The 15,747-nt window shown below is 36.0% G+C and overlaps 2 protein-coding genes across 3 annotated transcripts; both read right to left on the reverse strand.

Moving 5' to 3' along the window:
• Nucleotides 1-247: 247 nt before the first annotated feature.
• On the reverse strand, nt 248-2,043 carry LOC132181099 (peroxisomal and mitochondrial division factor 2). 2 transcript variants are annotated; one of them, XM_059594165.2, is made up of 2 exons: nt 1,967-2,043; nt 248-1,477 (listed from the first exon to the last, which is right to left on the reverse strand). In XM_059594165.2, exon 2 carries the CDS (start codon nt 1,467-1,469, stop codon nt 507-509), a length of 963 nt encoding a protein of 320 aa, XP_059450148.2. In that variant the 5' UTR covers nt 1,470-1,477; nt 1,967-2,043; the 3' UTR covers nt 248-506. The 2 variants fall into 2 exon arrangements, with proteins under 2 accessions (XP_059450148.2, XP_059450147.2); XM_059594164.2 differs by lacking the exon at nt 1,967-2,043 and adding an exon at nt 1,794-1,960.
• A 2,700-nt stretch (nt 2,044-4,743) lies between these two features.
• PAR2 (phy rapidly regulated 2) lies at nt 4,744-5,596 on the reverse strand. The gene has a single exon (XM_059595922.2). It carries the CDS (start codon nt 5,257-5,259, stop codon nt 4,903-4,905), a length of 357 nt encoding a protein of 118 aa, XP_059451905.2. The 5' UTR covers nt 5,260-5,596; the 3' UTR covers nt 4,744-4,902.
• Nucleotides 5,597-15,747: the final 10,151 nt, after the last annotated feature.

Consider the following 15,747-nt stretch of genomic DNA (forward strand, 5'->3'; position numbering starts at 1 on the left):
GATAAGCTTCTTGAAAAGGCATCAAATGGCCAGACACAAATTACATAAAATCTAGTAACCATGCATTTTGGCATAGTGAAAATTGCACCACTGATGACAATAAACTCCCAATAGAGAGTCTTAAAGAAACTATAATCACTAGAATATCAAAGAACTAGCAAAAATACTCGCTATAGTCAACCAAAATGAAGGGCAAATATCCCTATTGGAGCATACAACCATACCAAGTACAACAAATACAATCATGTGTAACAACCGTTCTAATCCATATCATTGTAATGCCTTCAGAAATTATCGATAACTTATGTTTTCCCAACAAAATAGGTGCAACAACAAACACTTCAAAACCAGAGCTAACAAAAGATTCATGGGCTCAAAACCAAAGCCAAGCAAGAACATATTATGCCTAACAAAATTGAAACACATTCTTAACGAATAAACCTGAACCTCTTAAGTTCCATCCTGCTCACCTTCTCGTCCATGCTCTCTCCGTCTCCATAACGCCATCACCTCCGCCGCACATAAATCACATACCCAAGAGCAGCGGCGAAAGCAATAGCACCACTAGACCCTGCCGCCACCACTGGCCAATCCAACTTCAACCCTTTGTTCTCTCCACCAATATCTCTCGCCCTTATGCCATTCACACTCCCATTAATCGCGTCCACCGCCTTCTCCTTCAACCCGCTGATCACCTTCTCTGCCTCCTCCACTTCTTTCTGCAATCCAAAAAACTTCGATTCCATTGATTTCGCCTTCTCCTCTGACTCCCTCAACAATGCCACCAAATCCAATTTCTCCCTCATCCATTTCTCCGATTCAACACCTTTATTGGCGATCAAAGACTCCAAATCCTCAACCTTCTTCCTAAACCCACCAATCTCTCTCTCTTTGTCACCAATCTTCTCCCTCATCTCCTCCTCAATCCTCACTTTCTTACTCTTCTCCTCAATTTCCTTCACTTCCAATACCCCAACTTTCCTCTCCAATTCTCTTACTCTCTTCTCACTCTCCACCTTCTCATTCTTCAAAGTCTCCACCTCCCTCTTCAATTCAATCACCTCCTTATTCCCCTCCTCGACCTCGCTCATTGCCGAAATCAAATCATGTTGGAGCCTCGAGACCTCGGTCTCCAGCTCCGCGGCCCGCGCCGCGATCGCCTCGAGAGCCTTCTTGCCCTCGTCGGACCTTTCAATTTCCTTCTCCATTTCTCCAAGCTTCTCCTTTTTCCCGGCGTCGTCGTTTTTCAGTTCTTCGATCTCCGCCGTCAACTTCTTGATTCGCTCTTTGGTATCTGCGTTCTCGTCGACCAGTTGTAGCTTCTCGAGCTCCAGGGACTCGATCTTCTTGGACAGGTCCAAAACCCTGGCGTCGTTGTCGCCGCGCTGATCGAGACCGTAGAAGCTCTCCCCCGTCTGATCGTCGACGCCGTCAGATGCCACGCCATTGATGACCATCTCTTCCGCCATAGCTTACCCTACAATTACACAGAAAATCATCAAAAATCAGAAACTAAAACAAGAATTTGAAACTTCAGCTCACTGGTTAGCTGCCAAGAAAATCACAGGAAAAATAGTGCTTGACAGTTATAACAACCACGAAAATTCTTTTAAGGATCGGTTCGATTGCCGAGGCAACCATAGAACACAATCTGCTATCTAGCTATAGAATTACAGTTGCTCAAATCCAAAACGAATAGCGAAAATTCGAAAATCGATCAAATTTCCTGTATCTTATAGGCAGCCAAATAGAGACAAAACTTTAGAGACAGCAAGAGAGTAAGAGAAAAAAACCCAAATGACTGCGTTATTATTGCTGATTTCCAAATGCGTTGGAGAGAGAGAGAGGTTTATGAAATGAGAGAATTTTCCTCAAAAAAGGGGATAAAAACTTGTCTTCTTTAATTTAATTTTCTCGAGAAAATTCGAAAAGGAATTTTCCGGGAAAGGGACAAAGAAAGCACAACCTTTCTTTCCTGCTTTTTGCTTGGTGTCCGTATGAGAATCAATCCGATTAGGGTTTCACAGACGGCCGAGAATGGTCGACCAATAGTGCGGCACACGTGCCTCAATTGTGGGACCTCTCTCCGCCATTTTTTGATGATTTGTCATGATCTTGACCGTAGCTTGTAGTGAAGGATGTACGGCTAGAATTGGGTCTGCTTCCACTTTACCTTGGGCTTTAAAGTATTCGCTAAAGGCCATAAATTTGAGCCCGGCGGGTCAGGTTCCGCCCCAGAGTCTTTTGGGGCCAGTTTTTTCTTTTTCTTTTTTATTTTTATTTTATAAACTATATTTTTATCCCAATATATACTGATATACAGTTTCAATTAATTCTTTAATTGTTTTATTGTGTAAAGTCCACTTAACCAGTTAACCCCCTCAAACTATCACCTCAATGACAATCTACCCTTCAAACTATCAATTGCGATAATTTACTCCCAAACTACCAAAACAATGACAATGTACCTCAAATTTTTAAAAAAATAACGAAATTACCCTTACTAAAATTAAAAAAAAAAAATACTAAAATTTAATTTAATTTATTTTTTCAAAATTTTAAAGATATTTTTGTCTTATTGAAAATTTTATAGGGATAATTTTGTCATTTTGCTAGCATCAGGGGGTACATTGTCATTGTTTTGGTAGTTTGATAGGTAAATTATTGTAATTGATAGTTTAGGGAGTAGATTATCATTGAAGTTGTAGTTTGAAGAGGTTAAGTAGACTTTACCCTATTTTATTTTAGACGGTTATGTTAGTAATATGAAATAACAATAGGATAAAAATCTAATTTTTAACATTACTCTTTATTTTCTCAATGTACAGAAAAAAAAAAAAAAAAAAAGGTTCTATTTTGAGGGTTTTTTCTTTCTCTTTCTTTTGTTGCCATATATGTCAATCTAGAGTGGAATTCCTATACATATATGGAGCAAATTTATAGGGTATGACATGATCTTACGCCTACGTGCCATAATTTCCATTAAAAACCCTAGCATCACTTATGCATAATAACTCAATAAGCAATTTGATAATCGAGTATATCTTAAGGAGCAATTTGATTAATTTTAAACCTTAAGGAGTAATTTGAAAAAATATTAAACCTGAACTTAAAACAAAAAAAAAGGCATAATATAAAATTAGAAAATAAAATGTAGGATTAGTGTGGCAGTCTATTATAATATGGTACATGAACCAATAAGCTCTGCCACCTAATGAGTTGTATAATTTTTAGAATGTTACACATTTTGAAGTGTTCACTTCTTAACGTGACAGTTTAAAATTAAAATCATCATTGAATCTTACATGTATTTTTATTTAATAATAATTTTCACTATTACGTCAGGAGGTCAGCATTTATGAGTGAACACTTAAAAGTATGTGTAGTACCTCTTATTATGCAATGTTCACCAACTTAGTGATTTGGTTCATGTTGCTTCTTTGACATCTCAAAGCATTCAATTTCACCGTGCTGATATGATAATGCTCATTGCTTCTTAATATATATATTTTTCAATAAGGTTCAATAAAAACTGTCACATGTATCAATATTGCATTAATTTATTACTATGCACAAGTGACTTGTTGGTATTTTTATGCATGCTTGCTACACTTACTTTAAACCAACCAATTGGGGGGTGGGGGGGATATATCCATCTTCTTACACTTAACTCTCTTTTCCATCTTTTTCTTGCATCCCATATTCCCATCAAGTTACACCAGAAGGGAGACTGCTTCCAATTTTTATCATTCTTTCCATTATCCTTTGCCTTTCTCCATTCCTCCTACTATTCTAGCCATAATCTAAGAACATTACCCACAAACTCCCAGAAAATTAGAAAAATGCTAAATCTTTAATTATTTAGGGCTATAGGACTTGCTATTTTGTATTATTTCATCCATCTCTCATCTTTTTTCTTTGTTCTTTTTTTCCTTTTTTTTTTTTAAATCAACCAAGTAGGACCCATGCCTTTACCCAGTGAATCCTCCACATTAAATAGATTTCATTTTTTTTTAAAAAAAAAAAATGAAAAAATACAAAACAAACTATCATGTTGATGCTCGAATGGCATAAAGAGCCAAAGAGGGTTAAATAACGTGTACACTCTACCCAAAAAAAGGAGCTCTTTGTGTAAATTTACCCAAAAGAGGCCTAATGATAATCTTAGAGACGCTCTTAAATAGATTACAATCCAAAATCTTAAGCCTAACAACATAAAATTACAGAGTAAAATAAACTTTACCTATGTGACAAAATTTGTAATAATCAAATTATAACCCTTACCTGTTAAACTAACAATAATAATAAAATAAAAGGTAAACTGCATATGTTTTGGGGATGAGGAACACCCAGTTGAACAAGTACTTTTTTGGGCATAGACATAGTACTAGGTCCTAGTGTTTTCTTGCCTTCAAAAAAAAAAAAAAAAAAGTCTTGTAATTATCATTATATTAAGAAAATAATTTCTTCCTCCAGAGCTTTACCCATATATGTAAACAAAATTTGAAAAGAAAAGAAAAAGGTACCGCAAAAGATGCGAAATCATCATGTAATCACAATTTATAGCCATTCAGATCTCAGAGAAGGGCCCACTCGACCAAGATGAAAACTGAAAAGCATTGTAAAACACGGCAAACACATTAAGGCTTTACCATAATGCAATGCACCGTTTATCATCATCATAACATTCCTCTACACAAGAAATTTCAAAAACAAAAAATTCCACTACCATTTTCATCCATCTACTTGCCAACTTTTACTCGTATTCATTAAAATTCAAAAATATAAGAATAAACATCATAGATTTCCAAAATAAAGAGAAAAGAAAAATTAAAAAAAAAAAAAGAAAAAAAGAAAAAAAAGAGAGAGTGGTCTGTGAGACTGTCACCTAGACCATCATCGTCAACCTCCGAGCTTTCTCTTTTCCTTCTCCAAAGCCTCAAAGAAGGATGAAAGAGTCCTCAAGGCCTTAACCTGGCACTGCAGAGTCATTATATACCCAGCAGTCTCTTCGAAAAGCTTGTCCAACCCAAGCGACTCACCTCCGGGCACAATCCTCTGCAACGCCTCGATCTTTCTCTCTACTTCCGCCTTCTCATCCTCCTCTGCACACCCACCAGCACCACCGCCGCCGCCACCCACATCCTTGTGCAGAAACTTCATGTCTCTCCGCTTTCTTCTGCCGCTCCTCTGGCTCTCGCCCCGTCTCCTCCCCGTTTGAAATCTGGGCAGAAGAGCCTCATGGACCGCATTACCCATCTCCCGTTTTCCGTTGCTCTAGCTTCTCCCAAATGTGGGTGTTGCAGAGAGAGAAAGAGAAAGAGAGAGAGAGAGAGGGGCTATAGGTATGGCTATGGCTATGGGTGTGGCTGTGGCTATGGCGTTGTGCAGGCGCATGAGAAGGGGAAGGGGGTGTTAAATTATTGTGCAGCTCTAGAAATGTCAATGCCAACGAAGCTGGGCCCACCCGTTTTTGGCTTCTCCAAGCTCCAGTTTTGGGATGGAGTATGGCGTGAAAGCCACGCGCCAAATGAAGGGCGTCGTGAGTGCTTTCGTGTCTTACCATTGTACGGTAGCTTATCCATGCGATGAGATGAGAATAAAAAACTTTCCTTTTCTCTTACCCTCCTCCTCTTTTGAATTTAAGAAAATCCTTAATTTAAAAAAAATTTCTCTTTTGTATACATATTTAAAATCCTTTTATATTATTTATTATCTTTTGTATTTGTTAAAAAAGTAAAGAGGAATTAAAGGGTAAAAATGGGAGGGATGAAAAAGTGGGTGATTAGCTGTGGATAGGTTATCCAGGGAGGTGAGAAATGGGCCCACGTGAGAAAAGAGAGCACATGTGATCACATGATTTTCTTGAACCTAACACCACCCATGTGCCTCCCCACTCCCCACCTCCCTTTCCTATGATCTTCATCACTAGCTTTGGCATGGGTGCCACCTGGCATTTTCTCATGGACCCACCTAGAGCCCCACCCAAAAAATTAAAAAAAAAAAAAAAATTGGGGTTTTGATGTGTGGTGGTGAGTGAGGGAGTGGTGGTGTTTCCAAGAAGGAAACCGGGCAGTGGGCGGTTTGGTGATTGGGATTGTGGGAAAGATTTGGTGTGTTGGGCATATGGGGCTCCATGTGATCAGAGCCGCCCGGATCCTTTTGCCTCTGTCACATCTACACACTACACACAACCACCTGTTTTACTTTATTTTATACATTTTTTTTTTTCTTGGATCAAATCTTTTTCCCACCTCCCTCAATCCTCATAGATATTCATGGCGGCTCCTCCTACATCCGTACTTGTTTCCAGTACAATTTGTTTAGGGCTGCTTAAATTAATTATTCAACTTTATCAGAAGATCAACCCATACAAACTCTCACTCTGTATATAACATTCTTTCACTTGAATAGCTGGAAGGACAATTTAAAATTGAGAATACTTGTCGCAGCCTAAATTTAATGTTTTGTACATTTCAATAATAACAATTAGATATCTTTAATTTGAAATACCAAAAAATAATATAAATTTTTTTAAAATAATTTTTCTTATTTTAACAAAATATCTATTGATTAAATCATTGAAGCCACTTTTTTGTTGGTTTTAGAGACTCCGATATTGAGGGCTCGAAGTTGAGTGGAAGGTTCTGTGGTGGGTAATGGACGTTGGGTTAGAACAAATAGAGTAGTCCAGATTTGGATTAAAGATATTGTGTTTTTACCCAATATGTCAAATTTCTATTAAAAGCTGTAAAATAAGGTTTTACACCACATCCCGATACAAGAAGAGCTTTCTTTAAAATTTATTTGAGTAGATTAAAAATAAAATTTCTTACATTATTTGCCCAAATTATTAATAATTTAAATAAATAATTGATTTAAATCTTTATCTTTTTCAATAACTAGTGATAGATCAAGTCTAATGTATTATTAATTCTATTTACCCCAAAAGAAGTCAAAGATAGTATTTAGGAATTGAGATATAATTCATTATTTCTAATTGCTATCTCACAAAAACAATGAGTGAAAGCTTCAAGACTTTGCTCATGAGCATTGCTATTTTTCACTCATTCTTATTACATCGGTTGACATATTAAAACACACCACATCAATCGGCATAAAACAAATGGCGTAGACTTTAAGCCCTCCCTCCTGTTAAGGGAGAAGAAGTACTATCTGGCTAAAAAGCCAACTCTCAGATAAGAGATACAGTAATTTTGATTTTTGATTTTTTTTTTTTTTAATGCTAAAAAATGACAATAATTGGTCACCTTTTGAGAGGCTCTCACACCATGGTGTTGAAGTGATCCCAAAATTATGTTAGAATATTGATAAAAAAAAGAAAATGTAGGCATAGAAGAAAGGTAATTGACCATCCAAATCATAAAAGTCCAAAGATTCCATGTATCTGCAAAATGGGGCCTCCATTGGTGGGTTATCACTAGGACAAAGCAAACCTGGAGATGGACCCATATGGAGACACAAAAGTTTGAGTGATGTATTGAATAATGATGGGGTATCACAAATGCATGGCATGGAATTATGTGCGCACATTAATTTAATCACCAACAGTAATGGATTCATGTGCGTGTGTGACTGATTCAGAAATTGTTGCACAAGCTTGGGTCGGTGGATGGCCCTCCCTGCCAACTCATTTCCTTCCACCTTTCCATATCCAACTTATATCTACTTACTTTTTCTCTCCATTTTTATTTTTATTTTATATATATAAAAAAAATTAAAATGTCCACTTGTTTACTTTTTCATTTTTACATTTACAAAAGTTTATGGTGCATAACGTCAATTTCAATTATATTGTTTGTGGAACATTGTTACTAAATGATTTTTACAAACACAAATACGTAAAAGGGAATAGATGTTAAGTTCTGAGTAAATCTAGATCTTAAATTCTAAGAGAACCTAAACTTTTTAGATTTTAAAGAAACCTGAAGCGTTTTTTCAAAGTCAAGGTTTGCGATTAATTCTGCTTAATTTATTAATGAGCTTGATGTCTTTAAATAGACAATTACAATGCATAGTGAAAATAAAAGACTAAGTAGAATAAACTACTCTAATGATAATATTTATAATGTTATATATAAACATAACATATTATCCTGTGGTATTTTAATCTTAAAATACCTCTATTATTAGACCCCTAACATTCCATTCCTCTTAAAATGGACCTTGTCCTTAAGGTCCTACAAATTTGAAAACATCTTAAAGTAGATTTGAGCTTGAAAACTTTGAAGTCTTGATCATGTCACTGTTAGCACCTTGGGATAAAAACATTCTTTGAAGAATCTGCATGAGTGAAAGAGAGTCTTCATGTCTACGGTCTCCGGGCTTCTCATACGCTTCATAGGTAGTCATTCTGAGCATGGATTTGTATCAATGGCCGTACTGTTCGCTACAAGAACACCAATTTTTTCTCCATCATTTCCATCCGCTCATTTGATTTCTTGATCAAGCCTTCGAGCATAGTTATGAGACTAGTAAATTGTTGCTCAAGTCTATCAAGAGGTGAATCCTCTATGGATAGTTGACTGCTGTAGAAAACAACCAACTTGGCTGCTCTGATACCAAATGTTACGTGAATTAGATTTTGAAGGAACCTACACCTTTTAAATTTTGAAGAAATCTAAAATCCCTTTCAAACACAATGTTTGTGATTAATTTTTGGATTCCTCTTTATTAATTGATCACCCTTTAAATAGGGGACTGCACGATTACATCGAATCAAAGTAGAAGACTTGGAAATAAAATCCAACTCTAACTTGAAGATAAACCTCTAACCCTATTATGAGATAAACTATAAACTCCTACTTCAAATAAACTAAGGCAATAGAGACATATTGCCATAAAAACACTGTAACGTAGTGCTACAGCTTAAACTCTTAACTAAAATAGATAACTGTGACATGAAATATCCCACATAATGTATTATCATAACATTCCCTTGGAAAGGACCTTGTCCTCAAGGTCCTAATAAGTCACAAAACATAACTGTTGATAAGGCAAAAGAATTTCAACTTGGCATTGCTGCCCTTCCGATCTCTTAGAAACATCCCATACCATACCAATTGGAATTAAACTCAAGAGAAGGTTTGCTATAGCAACGTGTCTTTGTTAATAAGCCATAGCAATTTGTCATTTGAATGAGCTTGGGAATCCTTTGAGTTAATAAGACCTTGAAATCCTGACTTCCTTAATCCTACGCGATAACAATTCCCTCGTTGAAAGTGTCCTGGTCCCAAGGGAAAAGCTTAAAAATCGCGTTTCATTCGCTTTCTAGGCAGTCATTCATCTGGTGGATTTGATTCATCTTTTACAATAAGCATTTGTACAGACCTGTACACGGTGGTTGCTAGGTGAACGGATTTGTAATCCGAGTTGCTTCACAATCGATATGGCTTCAAGATGATGGAGTCTTTGATTTCTTGAATAAATAGCCTGTGTGTCACAATGGGACTATTGGATCTGCGTTGTTTTTGTTAAGAATAGAATAAGTTTGGCCACGATAAGTGGTGCACCATTGGCGTCAAGCGGTGTCGTTTGAAGGCTTTGGGTTTTGGTTGCTTGGTTTTCCCATAGCGACGGCGTGAATTGTGGCTGCTTATAGCATTGGACTTCATTTTTTGTGCATCCAACCCTTTCTTTGAGAGAAGGTTGTCGATTTTTTTCTCCATCCGCTCTTCTAATTTCTTAATCAAGTCTTCGAAAATAGTTACGAGACTAGGAAATTGTTGCTCAAGTTGATCAAGACGTGAATCCACCATGGATCGTTGATTGTTGTAAAAAACAACCAACCTGGCTGCTCTGATACCAAATGTTATGTGAATGATTTTTTGCAAACACGTAACGAGGATAGAATTTAGGTTCTAAGGGAATCTAGATCTTAGATTCTGAGAGAACCTACACCTTTTAGATTTTGAGGAAACCTAAAACACCTTTCAAACACAATGTTTGTGATTAATTTTCTGATTCCTCTTTATTAATTGATCACCCTTTAAATAGAGGACTATTCGATTACATTGAATCAAAGTAGAAGACTTGGAGATAAAATCGGACTCTAATTGAAGATAAACTCCTAACCCTATTATAAGATAAACTATAAACTCCTACTTCTAATAAACTAAGGCAATAGAGACATTGCCATAAAAACACTGTAACGTAGTGCTACAGACTCAAACTCTTAACTAAAATAGATAACTGTAACATGACATATCCCACATAATGTATTATCATAACATTCCTTCTCCCTTGGAAAGGACCTTGTCCTCAAGGTCCTAATAAGTCACAAAACATAATTGTTGATAAGGCAAAGAACTTTAAACTTGGCGTTGCTACCCTTCTGATCTCCTAGAAACATCCCATACCATACCAATTGGAATTAAAGTCAAGAGAAGGTTTGCCATAGTAATGTGTCTTTTTTAAGAAGCCTTTGAGATAAGCCATAGAAACATGTCTTTTTAAGATAAGCATAGCAACTTGTCCTTTGAATGAGCTTGAGAATCCTTTGAGTTCATAAGACCTTGAAATCCTAACTTCCTTAATCCTACCCCATAACAATTCCCTTTTTGAAAGTGTCCTGGTCCCAAGGGAAAAGCTTAAAAATTGCCTTTCATTTGCTTTCTAGGCGGTTGGTCATCTGGTGGATTCTATTCGTCTTTTACAAGAAGCATTTGTGTAGACCTATACACGGTGGTTGCTAGGTGAACGAATTTGTAATCCGAGTTGCTTCACAATTGATTTGACCTCATGATGATGGAGTCTTTGGTTCCTTGCATAAATAGCCAGTGTGTCACAATGGGACTGTTGGATCTGTGTTGTTTTTGTTAAGAATAGAAGAAGTTTGGCCACGACAAGTGGTGCTCCATTGGCGAGCGGTGCCGTTTGAAGGCTTTGGCTTTCAGTTGCTTGGTTTTCCCACAATGACGGCATGAATTGTGGCTGCTCATAGCATTGGACTTCATTTTTTGTGCATCCAACCCTTTCTTTGAGAGAAGGTTGTCGATTTTTTTCTCCATCCTTTCCATCCATTCTCCTAATTTCTTGATAAAGCCTTCAAACATAGTTACGAGACTAGCAAATTGTTACTCAAGTTGATCAAGATGTGAATATTCCATGGATCGTTGATTGCTGTAGAAAACAACCAGCCTAGCTGCTCTGATACCAAATATTATGTGAATGATTTTTGCAAACACGTAACACGTAACGGGGATAGAGTTTATGTTCTAAGGGAACCTATATCTTAGATTTTGAGAGAACCTATAATCCTTTTTCAAACTCAAGGTTTGGAATTAATTTTGCTTAATTTATTAATGAGCTTAATGTCTTTAAATAGACAATTACAATGCATGGTAAAAGTAAAAGACTAAGTAGAATACACTACTCTAATGATAATACTACTTATCTATAATATTTAAATTTTAATCCCTACTTATAATGTTATCTATAAAGATTATTACCCTAAGGTATTTTAATCCTAAAATACCTCTATTACTAGACCCCTAACTTTCCATTCCCCTTAAAATGGGCGTTGTCCTTAAGGTCCTACAAATTTGAAAACATCTTAAAGTAGATTTGAACTTAAAAACATGTCACTGGTAGCACCTTGGGATAAAGACATTCTTTAAAGAATCTGTGTGAGTGAAAGAGAGTCTTCATGTCCATGGTCTTCAAGCTTCTCATACGCTTCATAGGCGGTCGTCCGAGCATGGATTTATATCAATGGTCGTACTATTAGCCACAATAGCACCAATTTTTTCTCCATCTACATGCACGACATCTCCAATCTTTGGCAGAAATTTTAGATCTTCTATATATATATATATACCAACAACGGAGGGGGGAGGAAGCGTAGTATGCATATAGATGCAGGGAGTAGGGGAGAGTGATATACATGCACCAAGATAATTTAAAACATAGCAGTAAAACCAGCCATGAGGTGGTGATGACAGTTGTATAAGCAAAATATAAAACTGAAAATTAAAGATAGTAAAGACAGTTGATAGATTGGATAAACAAAGCTTGATATAAGCTGAAATCGTTACAGATTAGATAAGCTTACAAAAGTAAGTGATAGTGCTTACTGAAGTAAGTGATAGAGAAGGAGAGGATATAAAGACAGGGGAATGGCTAGAGAGCAAAGGAGCTTCAGAAGATAGAAGTCTCTGGTAAATTGCTTCTGCCTTACAATGGGGGAGGGGAGCCTATTATATAGGCTAATTACATCAAGTAAAACAAAATACAATCATGGACCAAATAGTAAAAGCAGATGCCGCGTTAATGCGGTCAAAAGTGAACAGTAGAGGCACGTTCGGCGCCAATCTGGAACAATGAAAGTTGTCAATTTCAAACAGTAGCTGTCGGCAGACAAATCTTGAACAGTGCGTTTGAACAGTAATCCTGTACAGTGTCGTCCGTGACAATGAACAGTAAAAGTGAACAGTGATTTTGCACAGTAACTTCAAATAGTGATGAACAGTGATCCGTTTGAAGATCTTCATATTTTTCTTTGCTGTTGTCATGAACAGTGAACTCAGAACCAACCGATAATGGAATGGTAGCAGTTCTTTTTCGATGGAACCTTTTGGAAATCTGAGGCCGTTATGAGCCAATGTTGAGAACAAGGAGTTTTTAGCCGTTAAGGGGCCATTAGGTTTCACAAATCTTCAATCCCTGGATAAGGATAGTAGTCTTGTGTGTCTAAAGGTAAAAATAATTGTTGTAATATATAATAAAATGAATAAAATTATATTAATATATAAATAATAATTAATTGTAGATAATAATAATATAAAGAATTTTTATATATAATATATTATATTATATAAAGAAATATGTAAAAAAAAATGGTATCATATATATATATATATATATATATATATTATTTCTGCTTTGAAAATTATTTTTTGCAAAGCAGCAATAATAATATGTGCCATGTGCTGGGGATTGGTATGAACAAAGAATTCTGGGAAAACACGACCATCAGGGGGGTGTTTAGGCAAGACAAAACTCTGATGGTAATAGGGTCCTTATCCGACTCTAGGTCTGAGGACTGCCTAAACTTAATATCCAACCTATTAACATCAATTTCAAATTTTGAAGCAAAAGGTATTTGAATATTAACACCAAATTTAACAGTTGAAACACCAATTTCGTCAACAGAAAATGGATAAAGTAAAGCAAGAAAAGGCATTCCGAGAATTACCCTTTCACTCATATTTTTGACAAGAACAGTAGGGATATGAAAATGAATATTATCAAAACAGACATAAGCATTGTCTAATTCAAAATCAATGTGCAATTTGTTTCCACTTGCAGAGTCAAGTTTATGAGTGGATTTTTCAAAATATTTACTAGGAATGAATCCTTCTTGAATACAATTCAAATCAGAACCAGAATCAATTAAAGCAAAGACATCAAAAGCATAATCAGGGAAAATGGTAATTCTGACTTTTGAATACCATCTGGGAGGAACAACTTTACTGATCGTACTGACAATCTTAACTTCATTGGACAAAGATTTATGACTGGATTCAGCCCCATCATCATGCTCAGTTGTTTCGTTATCAGAAACACTTCCAGGAAAACAGTGGTTAAGATTTAAAAGCAAAAGCTTTTGTTGCAAATCTTTGTTTTCAGTATTAACTTCTTGCAAGGCAATTTGCAAGTTGACAATGTCTTTCTTGATGATACTAATCTCATGCTGCAAATCTGAGATAGTAACTACCTTGGATTTTGTTTTGAAAATCGTTTCAAGGTATCTTCAAGAGAGATTTTAGTGCCAACAAGTTTTTCAACAACTTCTTTAATCATGAGTTTCTTAAGTTTTTTAAGATACTCTTCTTTCAAATCAGGGTTATCAATTTTTGAAATCAGGGTAAGAAGTAAATCTTCTTGTTCTTCTGATTTGGTCAAGGCAGAACAAGTTTTTGGATTGCAGCAGGCACTAGTACAACCAATTTGAACACAATTTTCAGAGGTTTCTAAGGCAGAATGATAATCAGAATCAGAGGAAGATAGAAAATCATCATCAGAAGAATAGTCAGAAAAAGCATTGTTTTGAAAAATTCTAAAGATTTTTTGCTTATCATCGTCATTGATGTTTAAAGCATTAATCTCTTTTTTAATCTTTTTGGGAGGTTTTGGGCACTTGTCAGCATAGTGTCTTGTTTCTCCACAATTGAAACATTTATTTTTTGAAAAATATTCAAATTTAGAATCTTTCTTTTTTGGTGGTTTAGAAAATTTAGGTTTATTAAATTTTCTTATCTTGTTCCTATTGTAATATGGAGAGGGTGATTTCATGAAAGCTTTAGATTTCTTCCTTTGCGTTCTAGAAGGAGCAATAGGAGGCAACCCAAACTGTTCACAGAAATTTCCCATTTCATACTTAGCTTTCTTGGCGTTCTTAAGCTGCTGTCTGATCATCTTTTGATCGATGCACATCTTAATACCAAGTTTTTTGACAGTTGAAAATAAATCGCCATAAGTCAAATTTTCAAAATCAATAAGACCAGTGTCAGAACTAATCAATTCATTTTTAACTTTGTGAGCAAATAATGAAGGCAACCCATCAATAAACTTTTCTTTTCAATAAGGTTTTTGACTATTAGGTCTAACCATGACACGGGAAAGAAAGACATCTTGATACCATCTATAGTCAGACATAGTAGGACAACGAAGATTATTTAAATAATCAGAAATTCGAGAAGTGATATTAGAGGGAGTACCGACAAAATGTTTGATAATTGTATAGATCAAGGAGTTAACACCATCAGGTTCACCCAACCAATTTGTTCATTGAAAATGGGCAATCCTTCTTCATCACTCTTTACTACTTTCCTGATCTGATCACGTCTTAGTTCAGTGAGATAATTATCCTAAAAATTTCTAAGAGTACCAGAAAAACCAGTAGCAAGTAAATCCACAATATCAGCTTGGCTTTTATTGTGATTAGTGAGATAGACATTAGCAACCATGGACATATGATTCATCTTATTAAGCAGTTCTTGCTCAGACAAACCGTCAATATTCCATTCATACAATTTATCAGCAGAGACAGAGAATTGGGATTGGAGAAACCTTTCCTCAAATTGCAAATCAGGAGGAGTGGGTTTTGAATAAAAATTCTTTGTAAGATTAAAGGGTTTAGATCCGTCAAAGATCCTTTGGAGTTTTGGCTCCATTTCAATCTTACCAAAGTTTTGTTCAAGGATTCTAATATCAGAATCAGTAGAATCCTGAGAAGAAGTTTCAGAATCAGAAGAAGAGGCTTTTTTTATGCCAAAATTATGTCCAGAAGAACTGGCACAAGCATCAGTTAACTAAGAAAGCAATTTGTTGACTTTCTCAAGGTTCATTTGAGAAGTCGTTTTCAAACCAGAAGATTTTTTCAAATCAAGGAGAGAAATCAAGGGTTTTTCAATTTTTGAAGGAGCAGAGGAAACTTTTGGATCAGAAAAGAGAGAGGGAAATATATATATATATATATATATATATATTTCAGCTTGTATGAGTGTTGGCTCGTTGGTGTAAGGCACGGTGGGTGATGGATCGCCGCCTCTATGGTTTCTGGGTTGAAGGATGGCACCCTATGGAGACAAAGGTCGGGGGTTGCTGAATGGTGCTAGACAGTATGATGACCATTGATGCGATTGGATGGTGGCATAATTGGGTGGTAATGAGATTGAGTTGTGGAATTGGGGCTTCAACTTGGCGGAATGGCTAAACGACAAC

The sequence above is a fragment of the Corylus avellana genome, chromosome 5 (genome assembly GCF_965113065.1).
Source record: "Corylus avellana chromosome 5, dhCorAvel1.hap1.2, whole genome shotgun sequence".
In the NCBI taxonomy this organism is placed as follows: Eukaryota; Viridiplantae; Streptophyta; class Magnoliopsida; order Fagales; family Betulaceae; genus Corylus; species Corylus avellana.